This window comes from Heteronotia binoei, chromosome 16, assembly GCF_032191835.1.
Source record: "Heteronotia binoei isolate CCM8104 ecotype False Entrance Well chromosome 16, APGP_CSIRO_Hbin_v1, whole genome shotgun sequence".
Taxonomy (NCBI): Eukaryota; Metazoa; Chordata; class Lepidosauria; order Squamata; family Gekkonidae; genus Heteronotia; species Heteronotia binoei.
The window spans coordinates 39,040,194-39,059,747 of NC_083238.1; the positions used below are offsets into that span (position 1 = coordinate 39,040,194).

The following is a 19,554-nucleotide window of genomic DNA, read 5'->3' on the forward strand; positions in this document are numbered from 1 at the left end:
GCAGGTCTTATAACCGGGGTGGCCAAACTTGCTTTAACGTAAGAGCCACATAGAGTAAACGTCAGATGTTTGAGAGCCACAATACGTGAACATCAGATGTTTGAGAGCTGCAAGGAAGGAAGGAAAGCAAATAGATGGGGGAGGGAAGGGGAGGTGGAAAGAAAGCAACTTTAACTGTAAATGCATTTTCCAATCTGCTGACTGGCTTGGCTTGAACAAGTTATTTAAAGAGACAAATGCTGTCTCCAAGCTGGCCAGTGGGTTGGTGTGGGTTTCCAGAGCTACACAATATGTGTGGAAGAGCCACATGTGGCTCCTGAGCCACAGTTTGGCCACCACTGACTTATAACCAACCATACAAGAAGCAAATGACCACACTCAAGTTACCCCAGTTGGTTTTAGATGTTGGGCTAGCAGCACGAGGAAGCAGTGTGCAAGTTTGTGTATTGGGGCAGTCATAGAAACCTATTGCATGTAGAATAAAGGCCCTGAATGCTTTATACAGAGAGTGATCAAAATGTGGAATTTGCTGCCAGAGGATGTAGTGATGGCCCTCTTGTGTTCGTATGTTCTTATTTAGGGCTCGATACCTAAATATACCATGTATCCTGCACAACAGCCTAAGTAGTTTCTCTTAATTTCTCCTGAGCAAGCCAAGAGTGTTGTAAGGAGTGATCTGCTGTGTCTTCAGACCATATTGAATTTATTTTTAAATGCCACTTTCTAAGTGCAAATTCTCTGCAAGCCCTAAAGCATTTCACCTTTATATCGAGAGACTTGTAAAGTTTTTTTTATCATCTCCATAATATCATATTCAAATACTAAAATTTTATGAACCTCAGAATCTTGTGTACTTAAGTGAAATGATGAGGTTAATTAAACGCCCAAGGTTAACATCCAAACTGCTGTGCTTGGGCAGCGTTCTCTGTTTAAATTCAGTGTCAGTAGTAATCAGCGTTCCCGTTAAGCTGAGTTAGTGTGAGCTAGCTCACAGTTTTTTAGCCTCCAACTCACACATTTTTGTCTTCACTCAGGAAGGGTGGCCCCAGAGTGAACTAATTTATGCAGTAGCCAAATCAGTCACTCGCAACTTTAATGCCAGTAGCTTATGAAGTAGAATTTTTGCTCACAAGACTCTGCAGCTTCGAGCAGGGGTGTCAAACATGCAGCCCACGGGCCAAATCAGGCCCCCAGAGGGCTCCTATCAGCCCCCTGAGCCACTGGTAGTCATCTGCTGCCTTCTTCCTCTCTCTTGTTTCCTTCTGCATCACGGCTTGCTTTGCAAGGCTTGCTCAGTTGCACAGGAGCTACAGAGCAAAGCCTCTATTTTCTCCATTGGCTGAGGCTCCTCTGTTGGGGAGGAAGGGGGGGGGAGGGAGAGCTTGCTTTGCCAGGCTCTCTCAATCGCACAGCAGAGCTATTGAGCCAAGCCTCTCTTCCTTCTGTTAGCTAAGGCTACTCCTCCTCCTGTCCCCTTGGGGAAGGAAGGAAAGAGCCAGAGCCTCCTTTGCCTAGTTTCCTGGATCCCATGGGACAAATACAAAGAAAGTACCTTGAAGACAAAACAATTGTGTTTGCCTGCGTCCTTTATAAAGTTTATATCTCTGCTATTTATTTATTTATTTTTATTTTATTTATTTTATTCGATTTATATCCCGCCCTACCCCACCGAGGCGGGCTCAGGGCGGCTTACAACACAAAAAGCTAACAAATCTATTTAAAACACATTTACCATACATTAATAATTATAATTATACAATAAAATAGATAAAATACATATAAAATACATAAAAACACGTAAAACTACCTAATCTTAAATAGGTACATGCCTGGCCCAGCCCAGCAAGGTCTCATTTATGTCAGATCTGGCCCTCATAACAAATGAGTTGGACACTGTTGGGGTTTAGAAACACTTTAGCAGAGTTGTGTGGTGAGAACCACAATAATAAACAGCCAGGCACACAGTTTAGCTTAAGAACAAAGTAGTTTACTTTTACTATGAGGAAAGGGTTACTGGGATTACTAGAAAACAAAGAAGGACTCAATATCCTATCTAGCTCTCTAAGCTGCATCTCGACACTGTGATGTCCAATAGAAAACCCAACAGACACCCTGGCTTAGAGGGAGTATTGGTGATGATAGCCTTGTTAGTACAACTAAACAACTTGCTAATATTGGTACTTGTATTTTATTTCAAACATTTTTACCCTCCCTTTCAAAAGAATTTCCTAGGTGGCTTCCAACAAAATACCACATTAGAAGAAAAACCCAACCCTATAGCAGATCTTATTTATTCATTTTCTTTATTTAATTTGATGTATCTCCCTCCCTCTCCTGCAGGCAAGCTCAGAGCCGGTCACAACATTTCATTAAGTAAACATAAAAAAACGTATTAACATCTTAAGCAACAGCTAATAAAACTGTGTTCAGCAAACAAGAGAAGATAATTTGAAAGCGAATGCAAAGAAAGGCACTTTAACGTGAAGCACAATGAAGTTTGTGCCAGTGAACTGGGGAGGGTATTCCATAAATTGCTCCATAACAGAATGTCAACTCAAGAGTGGGAAAAGATTTCCAAAGGCAGTAGCTTTTTATCCTTTGTATAGGGCTGATCATGTCAAGATTCCTGCATTGACACCTCTGGTCTTCTGGCATAGCTGCATTTGTTTCCATTTGTCATATGTTGCAGGACTGACAGTGTTAACTTAATATTGCCTTACTTTATGTGTTTCAACTGTGTATGTTTCTGTTTTGGAAGCCACATTGTGGAAAGGCAGGATGTAAATATTTGATATAAAATTAACCCCCCCCCCCCCCCAATGCCATATTTTAGATTGAAATCTGTTTTGGGGCAGGACTCTGTCTCAAGTTTAGACTGTACAAGTACTAGGTATGTTCAGTAATAGCGATTAATGATATTTAGCTTACGATCTATGAGGAGTGGGACAGTGGGTGAGACTAACAAAGCTGGCAGAATGGTTTCTGTCTTGTAGAATGGATTTCTTTTTTCCTAACTATAAACGTTCCTGTTATATTTCATAAAGCATATGAACAGCATTTTAATGCAATGTTTCACTAGCCAATTTTTTTTTTTAGTGGATTTTTATTCCACCCTACCCCATGACCAGGCTCAGGGCGGGTTACAACAAAAATCAGATCAATTAAAATCAATAAAACATAGCTATTAAAACAATCAAAACCACCCAGTTTCAGAAGACAAACTGTTAAATACTGTTTCAACCTGGAACCAAATGATGTTGGTTATTTAACCAATGTTACTTGCTCTGTAAAATATAGAGCAATTGCTGAGGGACATTTGGGGTTACATTAAAAAGACGTATCTCCCTGCTTAGAGAGATGGTGTATGTCAGGGGTGGCCAACGGTAGCTCTCCAGATGTTTTTTGCCTACAACTTCCGTCAGCCCCAGCCATTGGCCATGCTGGCTGGGGCTGATGGGAGTTGTAGGCAAAAAACATCTGGAGAGCTACCGTTGGCCACCCCTGGTGTATGGGAATGAAATAGGCTTCCCACTTGTCTGGGTCTGGTGTGGAATTCCCAGTCCCCAGTCCCGATCTCCCACTCTTAAACTGAGGAGTGGGAGGGAAAAAATGGCCACTGTAATGTCACTGTCGGTATTCCTCCTGATCTCTTTCAGTCTTCACCACAGAGATCAGGGAAAATACCTGCAGCATCACCCAGAATTGATCTCACATCCTCCACAAACTTCACCCTCCCCAGTCACTGCCTCCCCAAATCTCCCTGCATTTGTCCAGCATGGGAAACTGGTTTTGACATGCAGCTAAGATGTTTAGTAATGTCTGTACTAGGGGTGTCCAACATAGTTGTTGTGGGCACCATGGTGCCTACTGACACATTGCTGGTGCCCACTGAGTGTTTTTTTTAGAAATTGGCAGGTCCAGGGGAAGTTTTTCCCCAGAGTGTAAATTCTACAAACATTGATACGGCAGCAGCTGTCACCACAGCACAAGGTGCTCTCTCCATCTCCTGTGGCAGCCATTTTGTGATTGCATCCACCATCTGTATCAGAACTCAAAAAGTGTCCACAGGCTGAAAAAGGTTCAGGACTCTGATATATACCAAATCTGGCCTATTAAAATGCCAGGTAATTAAGTATGCCTGTAAAGTTTTCAGTCAGATTTACATATATAGTTTGTGAGCTGTGAGTTTGGTGATGTCCCCTTACTCTGACTCTATTACAACATTTTTTGTGTGTGAGATATCATTGTGGGAAATGGTGAAGTTGCTGTGTCAAAGGCAATACTGATTTCAAGGGTAGTCTGTGATATTCTGCCAGAGGAGTAGTGGTGTTGCCAGGCATGAAGGGAAGCATGGTGTAATTTCTAGGGGAAATCCGGAAGTAATGTCATGTGACTCTCCAGGAATTGCTGGAAACTCTATGGTAAAAACATAGAGCTTCCAGCAGTTCTAGAAAGGCATGATGCCATTACTGGGTTTCCCCCACAAGTGATGTGATGGAAGTTTGTTTGCTTTTCTGCCACGGCCTGGTGTAGTATGAGCAGGCAGTGTCGACTGGCAGTCAGAGATCTCCTGCTTCAGCAGGCATATGGCAGCCTGTATTACCTCAAAGTAGGGGTGCCAGGCCTTCCCTGGCCACCAGCAGGGAATAGTGTAGTAGGGTTGCCAGATCCAGGTTGGGAAGGTCCCAGAGATTTGGGGATGGGGCCTGGGGAGGCAACATGTTGAGCGTGTTGAGCAGTTTGAGGGTGTTGCCTGAATAGAAGCTTTGTGGAGACCTTGGGTCCCAAGTAAACTTTTACTGTGTATTGGATTCATGATTAATCCCTTGCCTGAGGAAGGATTCTAGAAACAGGAGAAATGTCAACATCCCTGTTGCAATATTATTTCATGGGATTAAGAAACGAGGATTGCACATCATTTTATGACTGAATTTGGACAGTGGGGTTGGAGGCTTTCAACAGGAGTCATATGGACACTGAGTTCACCCATGTTTGTTAGCACGATATCCAACAATTGATTTGTCTGTAAAATGGGATTAAGTGCTGAGGATATTCTATGGACTGCTTTGGTTATAATTCTTACAGTAAAGTTGGTTGTAATTTTCAATATTTATCCATAGTAATTGTGGTCACAATATTTATTTGTTTTAAAAAAACCCACTGTCATCTCTACCTCAGAGTATCAGTTGGCCCCTTTAGAAGAGCGCTTTTATTGGCGGCTAATTGTGGTGAAATTTTGTGGGTCAGAGCCAGCTTCATTGATTCTGTGTAGTGTTTTTTCCTCTCAGTTTCTGGTAAGATTTATTTTGAACCATTTCCTTTTTGTAACAGCAGATATGAGGCCCAGCCCCCTGAGAGGTTCTGTCATCCCTTCTCTTGCGTAAGACCATATTGTTCCGTGGGTTAACCAGAATGGGCATAGAGGATATTTTGCCTCCCTTCACCCCTGGAGACAATCGATGCTATAACAAAAATGAATATAAAAATATCTCTATATTGTTTCTTTGGGCAAAGCTGAAGCACTTTTTGTTTCAGTGGTGTTTTATCCACTTTTTTAAAGAGTCACACAATGCTTTCGGCTTGATATTTTGAAAATATGCCTTTTCCTGAGAGGAAGTCTTTTGATAATGGCGGTTCCTATATTAATAAACCACCATGTTGTCTGAGTTTGTTTTGAGAAAAAAGAGAAACCAAGCAGTTTTATCAACAGAGGACATCTTAAGATTGAGGAGACATCTGAAAGTTGGGCTAGAGTGATAGGAGAAGGTCAGATTCTTTTTTAAAGCTCCCTGTAGTTAGGTGGTGAACTGCTTAATCAAATACGCTTAAATAGCGGCAACTCTTACATACTGCATATTCTGTTATGAAGCCAGAAGGAAAATCAGTAGCACTGTGGGTTTTAAAAGTGATTTTCCCCATTTCAGTAATCCATTCAGTGGCCCATTTCAAGGTTGTGTTGTCTTTTTAAGTTTTGAATCTTCATTTTTCCTACAACCGTTAGATAGTTGGGTTATTAAAATATTGCATGATGGAAATAGACCATTGAGGACACTCCAGTGAAATGAGAGAGAGAATATGCTTGGGAAGATTCTTTTTCCAAAGCTTAGCACAGTAATTGTTCCTCTCCCTTCACAGAATAATCCCAACATGTAGATTGCCTCCTGCCAGGCTTTTTGATCCTGGGAACCCCTGTGATATTCTTCACTGTGGAATAGGTCATAACCTCCCAACCAGTGAGCGGCACATGGGTAATGTGACATTGGTGGGTAGCTCTAGGAATCACCAGAAACTCTGCAGTAAAACGATAGAGTTTCTGGTGATTTCTAGACCTACCCATTGTCACTTCTGGGTTGTATCCAGAAGTGACCTACCAGTGCAGAAGACACTGGCATTTTTAGTGTTTTGAGTGGTGGCAGACAATGTTGGCAATCCTAATAGGAGAAGAGCTGGATTCTAATTTCTGCTCAGCCATGGACCCCTCAGCTCTCATGAGGCACTGTAATCACTACATACACTAGCTTTGTAAAGCTCAGAGAGTAGTTGTACATGGTTCTTCTCTGTTTCTTTTATCCATTCACAGTGCTCTTGTGATGTAGACTGCTGTGACTAGATAAAGGGGAGGCGAAAGGACCATGTTTACTACTCCAAGCTCTTTAGAGGAACAGCAGGCTAAAATATATATTAGATCTGGTAATGCATGGCTTGGTTGCTATGAAGAAAACAGTGAATCTTCCCCTACATTTTGTGGTTTTTTTGAAGGGTGTAAAGCATCCACCAGACTTTAAACAACTGGATTTGAGTAAAATAACACCTTAAGAGCCCAACAAGAATTCAGGAGTATAAGCATTTGAGAGTCAAATATACAGTCGGAAATTTTGGAAAAAACATATTGGATGACACCCATACATATAAAATACATGCTGAGTAAGCTATTGAAATGGTCGCTCTAAATTTCAGATGTCATGCCTTTGTTCTAGGAAATCCTGAAATAATCTGTCAGATGAATATTCATTGAATTTAAATTCCCTCCTGTGGAGAATAGTAAAACAATGTTATGAGATCTGGGAGGACATCTCCCTTTTCAAAATTGAAGAATCAAGTGTTTTGCATTTCTTTTCTTTTTTTTAAGTACTGTGGTTGGAAATCTTGTCTTCCTTGCTTGCCTAGAATTTGGGTACATCTTTCTCCTCTGTAATTAAGTATCTATTTTCATATCTCCTTGTGTCGTTCGGCTTCAAAATGCTTAACAAACTTAAAATAGGTTTCTTGGTTCCTGATGTGAATGACAAAAGGGGGCAGGATGTTCCCAAAGCACCAATAAAACAAAGGAGGCCATGTCCTGTACTTCATAATATTTAACTTTTTCACCAGAGAGATTCTGCTGTATCCAATAGACTCAAAGTGAGTTTGAACATTCCAGCACCCCAAAGTAGCTCTAAAAATAAAGTTATAGAAAACATCGAGGCTCTTTGTGTCGTCCTGAGTGACACAAATGTCTTTTATAACCTGAACGCCTCAAAGATTTGCCATAATTGAGAGACTTAATACATTGGAAGTAACAGAGTATCTTGTGGAACCTTAAAAGATAAACACGCTTAAAGAGCCACAAAAGTCTTTATTGTTTTGACTGGAATAGAATAGTACAGCTATTTTCTCTGTAATTGTCCTTTTACTTTTTATTTAAGTAGATATATTTTAAAACATAAAGAGCCCCATGGCACAGAGTGGTAAAGCTGCAGTACTGCAGTCCTAAGCTCTGCTCACAACCTGAGTTCGATCCCGGCGGAAGGTGGGTTCCGGTTGACGCAGCCTTGCCCCCCCAGTCGGAATGAAGAGACAGACACAAAGTGTTGGGTATAAAAACCAGGCCGCTTTATTAAATAATTAATCAACCTATAACTGGCAGGAATGGGACCTGAACGGGACAAGCCCTGGGGTCAGACCCTGACCCCGCCTTGTCCAAAGGGTGAGCCACCCTGCCCCCAGCACAAGCCCGCCGTATTCGGGTTGTAGCTGAGCGGCCAGGCCCCAGCCATTCTCCACCTGGGCTAGCATCAATCCCCCATGGAAAGATCCGCCCAGGTGAGGCTCTCCGTGATCTGCATTCCCCGCACTGAGCCGTGTAGCCCATCTGCGGTTCCTACAGACCACCCGCACCACTGGTGCTAGGCCATAGGTGCTCCCCTGAAAACACTGTGGCCAAAACATCCTCCAGCCTGCGATCGAATTAAAACTCCTACTGCTAACACCTAACGCTACAAGGCAGTACAAGGTAGGCGAAAAACAACTCCACATGGGCCAATTATGTGAAGATGAAAAAATTCCTACCTGGCCCCTAACAAGGCGACCGGTTGAAACCTGTACTGTCAAGGGAGGGTGGGCGGGCAGAGAGCCCAAAAGGAACTGAAGAGCTCTGGGCGGGGCCGGGGCTTATATAGCCCTGACGCCACGCCCAGAAACAGACCCGGATGTACCGGGCCGAGCGTTCTGTTGCTCCCTCCTTCCGAGGGGGCAAAGACAGCCCCCAGCCTGAACGCCGGCGATGCCGGCTTGGCTGGGAAGGGCCGGGCCTTCCATCCTTCTGAGGTTGGTAAAATGAGTCCCCAGCTTGCTGGGGGAAAAGTGTAGATGACTGGGGAAGGCAATGGCAAACCACCCCTTAAAAAGACTGCCATGAAACGTCACCCCAAAGTCAGAAATGACTGGTGCTTGCACAGTGGACTACCTTTACCTTTTTATTTTAAAACATAATTGAGTTTTCCCACTTCACTTTGATGACAAGACCCTGACCTGGGTACTCAGGCTAGCACAGTCTCCTCAGATCTCAGAAGCTAAGCGGGGTCAGCCCTGGTCAGTATTTGGATGGGAGACCTCTAAGGAATACCAGGGTTGTAATGCAGGGGCAGGCCATGGCAAATGACCTCTGAATGGCTGTTGCCTTGGAAACCTTATGGGGTCGCCATAAGTCAACTGTGACTTGACGGCACTTTCCACCACCAATATGACTAGAAGTAATTGCTGTATTTTGTAAGTAACTGGTCACATCTAAAAAGTGGTCTTTGAAAGTCTCTACACAGAGAATAACTGCACCCCAGAGATATAAGCAGGGCTTTTTTTGTAGCAGGAACTCCTTTGCATGTTAGGCCATACACCCTGGATGTAGTCAGTCCTCCTGGAGCTTACAGTAGGCCCTGTTCGAAGAGCCCTGTTAGCTCTTGGAGGATTGGCTACATCCAAGGGGTGTGGCCTAATATGCAAAGAAGTTCCTGCTACAAAAAAGCCTGGATATAAGTACCCCGGGGCAAAACTAATTTAACCATGGAGCAAAGACCACAAAACCCTGTGGCACGTTTATGTGTTTGCCTTTAATTACACTGATTGTCTTTAATGAGATGGTTTCTCTTTTAGTAACTGCCACTTTGTAATTTGATTTCTGCATAGGCACTGATTTTCTTTCAGTAGCCTGGAATGGCATCTATCAAGCAGCCCTTTTGTTGTGCGTATAAATGTCCAATAGACTTCAAACAAAAGATGTCCTGTCCAGCTCTGAGAACTGGGGGGAAAAAATCGCTCAAGAACTGCTTACCTAACAATTAATTGAAAGTGACTTTTTTTTTGACGGCTCAAACAAAGGAGTGACATTGTACTGCTGTTTCTCTAGCCTGTAAGCAAGCTAACCTGTATTGGAGTGCCTTGCAGGGTTTCCAGAAGGAAATTGTAGCACTGCATGCCCTTGATGTATCCTGTAGGGGCTGGATAAAAAGGGAAGTGTGGATAAAAAGGGAATTGTGTAAAGCAGAGCTTGCTTCCCAAAACACGGGTGGAATTGCTTCTGCCATAGAGTCCACGGTCACACGTACTGGGCACTTGCCAACTGGGCATATCAGGAGTGCGATATGCTCCACAGGGCCCTCCACAGAGGCATGGTCTTCATGTTGTATGAATCGGGCAGCATGTGGACTTCATGGATGTTCACAACTTCTGTTCATGCTTCACCAAATCAGGTTTAGCATAGTATGTATGTAGTGAATCTGAAAATCTACACATTGCCCCTTTCAGGCATCCTGCTGGCTATGCATATCAAGATGATTTGACCACAGTTGCCAGCCTCCCAGTACACGTGGATTGTAATATGTGAAATGGGCTTACGTTGCCATCTGAAGGTCTACAAGATAATGCCTTTTAGAGGCATGGAACCTGAGGGAGAATTTTGTGAAATGAAGAAGAAAAGAAGATATTGGATTTATATCCTGCCCTATACTCTGAATCTCGGAGTCTCAGAGCAGTCACAATCTTCTTTACCTCCCCCCACCCACAACAGACACCCTGTGAGGCAGGTGGGGCTGAGAGAGCTCTTGCAGCAGCTGCCCTTTCAAGGACAATGATAGAGGTTTACAAGATTATGCATGGGATGGAGAAAGTAGAGAAAGAAATACTTTTCTCCCTGTCTCACAATACAAGAACTCATGGGCATTCAATGAAATTGCTGAACAGTTGGGTTAAAATGGATAAAAGGAAGTACTTCTTCTCCCAAAGGGTGATTAACATGTGGAATTCACTGCCAGGTGGTGGTGGCTACAAGCATAACCAGCTTTAAGAGGGGATTGGATAAAAATATGGAGCAGAAGTCCATCAGTGGCTATTAGCCACAGTATGTATATATATATGTGTGTGTGTGTGTGTATGTATGTATATGTGTGTGTGTGTGTGTATACACACACACACACACACATATTTTACTACTGTGTGACACAGAGTGTTGGACTGAATGGGCCATTGGCCTGATCCAACATGGCTTCTCTTATGTTCTTATGATAACCTCTGCCAGAGCTATGGCTGACCCAAGGCCATTCCAGCAGGTGCAAGTGGAGGAGTGGGGAATCACACCCAGTTTCACCCAGATAAGAGTCCGTGCACTTAACCACTACACCAAACTGGCTGTAATATGTGTTCGTGTTTTGTAATTTTTTTTTTAAGAAAGACTCACAGAATGGATATGAACAAGGTAATCATTCTGCAGCATCTCCCTTAAAAAACAACATTTTTTCCAACGTGAAATACTGACATAATGCAATCATGGTCTTTTAACATTAGAGTTCTGTGTGCTTCTTCCAAAGTACTTACTTGCCTGTCCAGGAAGTCCAAAAGAAGATGCACAGATGGCGAGGGCCCTGAACAGTTTCTTCAGCTTGCCAAATTCGGCTGCATTAGAATTGCTAATGAGCAAAATAGCCAGTTCCACAGGGTGGTTAGTTTCACATGAACTGATCGGTGGACAACAATGCCTGTTAATCATAACTCTAAAATACTTGGGGTTTTTTTCTTCCTTTGTTGCAGATCCAAAGCACTGAGGGAGAGATCCCTCATACTCCTAGCACATGCCAGCTGGCCTTAGCGAAAACGAAAAAAGGTGAGTGAACTTCTTTCTTCTCCCCGACAGCTCCAGCGCAACCCTTTTATTTCTCAGAGTGTCCGTTTGACATGTTGATTTTAGCACTTGAAGCTCGGCCCACCCAAAAGGACTTAAATCTGCTTCCCAGCGAAGTTTTCCAATCATGGTGTTTTTCTTGTGGAGCGGCACTTTAAATGAAAGAGGGGAAAGTCAGGGCGGGTAACCTCAGTTAATGGTTTGACTTCTTTGTACCTCAAGGACCAGTTAGGGAAATTGAAAGCTTGTACATTTTTATTGTCGATCCCTGTCATTTAAAATGATTGTTTTAAACCTTAAAATTACATATTCTGTAAACCTAAATTGTCTGTTGCCTGCAGGATTTGAATGTTCCTCAGAACACTGACTGCACAGAAGTACGGCTTACTGGGCCTTATTTTCAGTTGAGAATATTTTGGAACTGATTCTTTAAAAATGACAACAACTTTAAAATTTGTGGGTGACAGAGGCTGTTTCCACACAGCTTGTTTGCCCTGAGTTCAGTGTTAAGAAGAATCATGAACCATGGTTCGTCTAATTCAATGAATCACCATTTTTTGGTTCATTCCCATCCCTAATTATACATTACAGAGCTCTGTGGTGCACAGTGGTCAAGCTGCAGTACTGCAGTCCAAGCTCTCTGCTCATGACCTGAGTTCGATCCCGGTAGAAGCCGGGTTCAGGTAGCTGGCTCAGGGTTGACTCAGCCTTACATTTTGCAGAGGTCGGTAAAATGAGTACCTAGCTTGCTGGGGGGAAAGTGTAGATGACTGGGGAACGCAATGACAAACCACCCCATAAAAAGTCTGCCGTGATAATGTCTTGATGTGATGTCACCCCAAAGTCAGAAATAACTCATGCTTGCACAGGGGACTACCTGTGAGAGCCAGTTTGGTGTAGTGGTTAAGTGTGCGGCCTCTTATCTGGGAGAACGGGGTTTGATTCCCCACTCCTTCACTTGCACCTGCTGGAATGGCCTTGGGTCAGCCATAGCTCTCGCAGGAGTTGTCCTTGAAAGAGCAGCTGCTGTGAGAGCCCTCTCAGCCCCACCAACCTCACAGGGTGTCTGTTGTGGGGGAGGAAGATAAAGGAGACTGTGAGCCGCTCTGAGACTCCAATATCATCATCTTCTTCTTCTACCTTTACCTTTTAATCGCACATTGGCAGATGTTGCTATAAAGGGGAATTTGGTGGCCTTTTATACAGTTCTATTCTTGCCCAGGGAATAAAAAATGCCAGTGGGTCCAAAATATTCCTTTGATGCTATTTCTTTATCCCGCCATTCTCCCCAATGGGGGCCCAAAACAACATACATTGTTCTCTCCTCCATTTTATACAACAACCCATGGTAAGGGTGAGCAACCCAGGCATTTTGTTTCTACTGAGAAATAAAAGGTTGTTATGTCCATCATGTTGGATCAGGTCGTATCAGCGACAACTATAAGCGAAGAAAGCAACCATTGTGGTTTTGTGCATGAACTGTTGTACTGGAAACAGGAAACCCAGGCTCAGACTGATGCTCATTCCTGGATCTCATTGGACCATTTGAAAACATTGATGTTGGCCTAACCCCCCCCCCTTGCAGGGTTGTCGTATTGCTGAAATCAACCCTAGAGTACCACAGAATGTATAGTAGAAATATCCCCCCAAAAACCTGTGGAAAATAATGATAAATAATCAAAGCATAAAGAATGCAGTGTACTAAATATATTTCGAACAATATTCCTTCAAAATATAGTAAATACCAACACTTTGTTCTACAGATATCCAAATTGGGGAGTTTACAATGTCAGTAAAGTATCAAGAATTTAAAAGTACATGAGTCCACGTCGAAGTCTGACTTCAAACGCTTAGAACAACTTAGCCTGCTCTGCAGGTTGCTTAAAGTGCGAAGCAGGCTAAAATGTTCTAAGCGTTTGAAGTCGGACTTCGACGTGTGCCCATGAACTTTTAAATTCTTGATACTTTACTGACATTGTAAACTCCCCCAATTTGGATATTTGTAGAACTAAGTGCTGGTACTTACTATATTTTGAAGGAATATTGTTTGAAATATATTTACATTGCATTATTTATGCTTTGATTATTTATCCTTATTTTCCACTGTATTGCTGAAATGGGCAAGGTAGACTCAAGCAAGCCTCTTTTGTGATGAGAGATTGGGGTGCTAATGGTGGGTCTCTGCTGCAAAGCGGGGAGCTTGCCCATTTCTCTGGCAGATGCCTGAGAAAATGCCTGCAAATATCTTTTTGAGCAGGCATCACAAAAAACAAACTTTAACCCCTGGGATCAGAAGTTTGGAATGCAGTTGGATGCAGCAACCAGGTGCCTGTGTGTGTGAGTGCGCTTGGTTCAGCTGGTGGTATCAGTCTTATTAGAAATTGACAAGCTCGTCTTTCCCCCATTTTCTTTCTGAGAGTCTTTCTCCTTCTAGGCTTCCCTGATGCCACAGTGAAAGATCACATTCTTGTCCACCTGTTTTCCACGGTCTGTTTCCAAGGCCCAAAACTTGGTTCGGGAGCCCCCCTCCCCCCTTTCTCATCCCCGAGCCTCTTCGTCTCTCAAGTTATTTCACTGTCCATACCAGAGTTATGCTCTCCAGCACAGAATGTTATGAATTTCAGAGATATTTATGATGGCGTGGTGACTCTGCCGGGGAGACTGTGGTTGAGCGCTAACTTTTATTGCCTTCTGAGTGACGTTTTTAATAGGCTTGCTGTGAACCATACTGCTGTTGAAAGCCAACGCTGATTGGTATGGCCTTTCTTCCTCCTCCTCCTCTTTTTCTTTTTAAGAGACCATAAAAAACATTCTTTGGACTTTTATGTAAAATCCACCGAGTTTTACAGCTACTGATGTCGAGCAGCAACACATGTTTCTAGGTTCTTGTAGTGTGCTTTGTTTACAAAGTTGTGCTTTCTATTTTTAAAAGGGGGAGAGCTTAAAATAATCATTTGCTTTTCGTTCCCCCCCTCCCCCCACACACACACTCCTTGAAACACATCATTTCACAAACAAAAAAAGAGAGTCTCCCAGGCTGATGACACAGCATGCATCTTAAGTTGCCAAACAAGTTTCTCTGGAGTATGTGGCCTCGGTGTATGTTGTTATGTAACTTGAACTGAAATGTGTTTGTTCTCTCCCCCCCCCCCCTTTCTTTTTTTTAAATTAATAATCAGGATTGGAATTAAAAGCTTCACTTGTGATGTTTTATAAACATAAAGCTGAAATTCTTAATGTAGCATAGTGCTAAGAAGCCCAGGGTGGGGTTATACCTGCCCTTTGCTACCCAAAGGAGTCTCTTCCCCTTCCCACAAAGGACACCTTGTGAGTTTGGTGGGGCTGGGAGAGCTCTGACAGAAACTGCTCTGCGAGAACTTGAAAGAGTAATTTCAGGAACACAACTTTTTTTTTTTGGTCTGTTTCATTAAGTGTGACCTGAACTTGTGGATCCTCTTGTGGATCAAAAACTGGCTAATTAATAGGAAGCAGAGAGTGAGCATAAATGGGCAGTCTTCGCAGTGGAGGACAGTAAGCAGTGGAGTGCTGCAGGGCTCAGTACTGGGTCCCATGCTCTTTAACTTGTTCATAAATGCTTTAGAGTTGGGAGTGAGCAGTGAAGTGGCCAAGTTTGCGGATGACACTAAATTGTTCAGGGTGGTGAGAACCAGAGAGGATTGTGAGGAACTCCAAAGGGATCTGTTGAGGCTGGGTGAGTGGGCGTCAACGTGGCAGATGAGGTTCAATGTGGCCAAGTGCAAAGTAATGCACATTGGGGCCAAGAATCCCAGCTGCAAATACAAGCTGATGGGGTGTGAACTGGCAAAGACTGAGCAAGAGAGAGATCTTGGGGTCGTGGTAGATAACTCACTGAAAATGTCAAGACAGTGTGCGATTGCAATAAAAAAGGCCAACGCCATGCTGGGAATTATTAGATAGGGAATTGAAAACAAATCAGCCAGTATCATAATGCCCCTGAAATTATGTGTGCAATTTGGAATACTGTGTGCAATTCTGGTCACCGCACCTCAAAAAGGATATTATAGCACTGGAAAAAGTGCAGAAAAGGGCAACTAGAATGATTACAGGTTTGGAACACTTTTCCTATGAAGAAAGGTTAAAACGCTTGGGGCTCTTTAGCTTGGAGAAACGTCGACTGTGGGGTGACATGATAGAGGTTTACAAGATTATGCATGGGATGGAGAAGGTAGAGAAAGAAGTACTTTTCTCCCTTTCTCACAATACAAGAACTCATGGGCATTCAATGAAATTGCTGAGCAGTCGGGTTAGAACGGATAAAAGGAGGTACTTCTTCACCCAAAGGGTGATTAACATGTGGAATTCACTGCCACAGGAGGTGGTGGCAGCTACAAGCATAGCCATCTTCAGGAGGGAGTTAGATAAAAATTTGGAGCAGAGGTCCATCAGTGGCTATTAGCCACAGTGTGTATATATATGTGTGTATATATATAAATAATTTTTTGGCCACTGTGTGATACAGAGTGTTGGACTGGATGGGCCATTGGCCTGATCGAACATGGCTTCTCTTATGTTCTTATGAACTTGACCAAAGTCATTCTTGTGGCATCTCATCAGCTCTTGATATGATCCCAGATTTCATTTTAAAACGTACCTCTGGCTGGGTACAATGAACAAGGCGCCCTGAAAATGTAGAAGGCTAAACATAACATACAAAGCTGCCTTTATATAGCATACTGTTGGATAAGGTTGTTGGCCACTGCCAGGGGATTGGTGGTGGGGGCGGGGGGAGGGAGGATTGCCAAATCCAGATTGGGAAACTCCTGGAGATTTGGGGTGAAGCCTGAGGAAGACAGGGAATTCAGTGGGGTATAGTGCTATAAGCATTCATTTTCTCCCAGGGAACTGACCTGTCTAGTCTGGAGATAAGCTGTAATTCTGGGGCATTTGTGTGTCCCACCTGGAGGCTGGAATCCCGAGATCTGGGAGATCCAGGTTCGAATGCTTTCTCTTCCATGGAAGCTCACTGAGTAACCTTGGGCCAGTCGCAGACTCTCAGCCTAACCTACCTCACAGTGTTGTTATTTTGAGGATAAAATGGAGGAGATGAAAACGGTGTAACCCACTTTGGGTCCCCATTGGAGAGGAGGATCCAAAGGAGTTAGCTGTGTTAGTCTGTTGCTGCAGAATAGTAGAGTCCAGTAGCACCTTTAAGAGTAACAAATTTTGTTGTAGCATAAGCTTTCGAGAAACACAGCTCTCTTCACCATGCATCTGACAAAGAGAGCTGTGTTCTCTCAAAGCTTACGCTACAACAAAAATTTTTTCTCTTAGAGATGCCACTGGACTCTACTATATTGGGGAGGAAGGTGGGGTGTAAAAGAAGAAGAAGATGATATTGGATTTATATCCCGCCCTCCACTCCGAAGAGTCTCAGAGCGGCTCACAATCTCCTTTACCTTCCTCCCCCACAACAGACACCCTGTGAGGTGGGTGGGGCTGGAGAGGGCTCTCACAGCAGCTGCCCTTTCAAGGACAACCTCTGCCAGAGCTATGGCTGACCCAAGGCCATGCTAGCAGGTGCAAGTGGAGGAGTGGGGAATCAAACCCGGTTCTCCCAGATAAGAGTCCGCACACTTAACCACTACACCAAACTGAAGTAAATAAATAATCATAAACATAACAACACCCATTAGCGCACGTACAAGTAGCTGAAAAGCCCCAGAATTAGGAGCTATTTCTGTTTACACAATTAAAAATATTAATAATATGTGTTTATTCTGGAAACTGTTACTTTGCTCTGTGATCTGTGTTTTTGTGACTTGGCAGGGTTTATTTATTCTAATGAATATCACTTAGTGTTCTAAGTTTTATTTTGTAGGCTGCATTCAGCACAACAACAGGACAAAAAAATTCTAAAGTAAATTTTAAAATCCTAAATTGGACCCAACAGTTCCCTTTTTGTTAAGCCATCCTCCAGCAGAGCTAACTTCCTACTCCAGAAAAAGACTTCTGCCTAGTCCGGGGTCTTGGAATCTCAACAGTAGATGGTAAAACTTAGTTGGTGATACCGCCTTCTTTTTGCTGGCTGATTGCAGCGATGTTTTGGGTTGAGCAGAAGAGCTTGAATGTTATGCTGTTGGATCTGCCTTGAACATTTCCCCCTGCTTTAGGAGTTAGAACTGAGTCAGCACAGCCTACAATTTTGCAATGGTCAGGTTGAAACCAGTTTGTCGAGTGCATAAGAACATATGATAAGAATTCATTTGTGGAGACTTTCAGATGTGAACGAAAGGTTGGATTGTAGTGTGTAGTTAGATTCTCTTGACCTTTAGGAGCACTCCATAGCAGCATGTATTTTTCCTGTCTCTCTAAGCATTTGTGGAAGCACTTGACTTGCAGAATTTTAATTGGCTGGCCCTTTTTAAGAAGAAGAAGACTGCAGATTTATACCCCGCCTTTCTCTCTGAATCAGAGACTCAGAGTGGCTTACAATCTTCTTTATCTTCTCCCCCCACAACAGACACCCTGTGAGGTGGGTGGGGCTGAGAGGGCTCTTATAGTAGCTGCCCTTTCAAGGACAACTCCTACGAGAGCTATGACTGACCCAAGGCCATTCCATCAGCCGCAAGTGGAGAAATGGGGAATCAACCCCAGTTCTCCCAGTTAAGAGTCCGCATACTTAACCACTACACCAAACTGGCAGTTTAAGACACTCCCCCCCTCCCCTGAGCAATGTATCATTTTTCAAAACATACACACACACACTCAAAACTTGTAAAAGGGGGAGAATGTAAAGCATGACCAGTGCCATGGGAGGAGAGGCCATTAGGAGTGAAGAAGTGGAAATCTGGGCTGGAGTTGATGGAGGATTTGTATGTAGCACAAACTCAAGGTCAGTGTGAAGCAGAACTCATCTTGCACCAAAAAAACAACAACAACTAGCTCCTTTTCCCAGGAGTGCATTTTCCTCCTTCAGGGTGCGTGTGTTCCTGATGGTGGGTTTGCAGCAAGTCCATGCTCAAGTGGAGTGTGCATGAAACTGCTCTCTGTATGCTCATCAAAACAGATTTGGCTATTAGCACACCACTGCAACTGGATATCGTTTCGACCATTACCACACTGTCCTGGAAGCCACTCCATGCTGAGTTCCTTATGCAGCATTTGGCACCAGCCATGCATTCTCCTCTGTGCATAATTTAAAAGCTGGATTTCAGTATAGGCCTTGGGGGAGTTAGTTTTGTTGCTTGGCAGCATCCACTGTGGCGGCAGGCAGGGGAAGTACCTACGTCCAAACTCTTGCAATCTGAAAACGCTGAATGTTTGACCTGGCTCTTTTCAAGAGCGACTGCAGTCAATGAGGCCTGCCTGTTTCTATAAAATCCAGTTCCTCATATTTCATCACTGATGAGCACGGGCCAGAGGTTTCAGTTCCTCCACCTTCCCTGCCTTTTGTATCACTACCAGATCAACCAGGCGGTCAAAATCCATTCCAAGCTGTCTCTGGGACATCCAGCTGGCATAACACATGAAGCTGCCTTCTTCTGATCAGACCCTTGGTCTATCAATGTCAATGTCTACTCAGACTGGTAGCCATCCTCCAAGGTCTAAGTCTGAGGTCTTTCACATCACCTACTGCCAGATCATGTAACTGGAGATGCCGGGGATTGAACCTGGCACCTTCCGAATGCCATGCCACTGTGTCACAGCCCCAATGTTGGACTGGATGGGCCATTGGCCTGATCCAACATGGTTTCTCTTATGTTCTACTCTTATGTAAGACTGGGTAGGGTTGCTATGCAACAGAAAGCAATGGCAGGCGACCTCTTGCTGATCTCTTGCCTTGAACAGAGAGTGAATAAAATGTGGAATTCACTGCCAGAGAATGTAGTGATGGCCATAGGAATAAACAGCTTTAACAGAGGTTTAGATGGATTCATGGAGGGTAAGTCTATCAGCAGCTGCTAGCCATAGTGACTTAGGGAAACCTCCATATTCAAAGGCACTAAATCTCTGAATTGCAGAGCCAGGAGGCAACATCAGGGAAAGGTCTTGGCTTCTATCAGGGGCTATTGGCCACATGGAGGAACACTGTGTCTGGGGCAGTGATGCTTTGTATACTTGGTGCTTCGGGGGTAACAGTTAGA

At 43.6% G+C, this 19,554-nt stretch overlaps 1 protein-coding gene across 2 annotated transcripts in view; it reads left to right on the forward strand.

The window, feature by feature from the left end:
* The window catches only part of ITPRID2 (ITPR interacting domain containing 2), a 100,068-nt gene that overhangs the window by 48,938 nt on the left and 31,576 nt on the right, over nucleotides 1–19,554 (forward strand). For both annotated transcript variants that reach the window (XM_060256895.1, XM_060256896.1), the window contains exon 9: nucleotides 11,338–11,410. In XM_060256895.1, coding sequence (XP_060112878.1) covers nucleotides 11,338–11,410 — 73 coding nt within the window. The remainder of the gene's footprint in view (nucleotides 1–11,337; nucleotides 11,411–19,554) is intronic.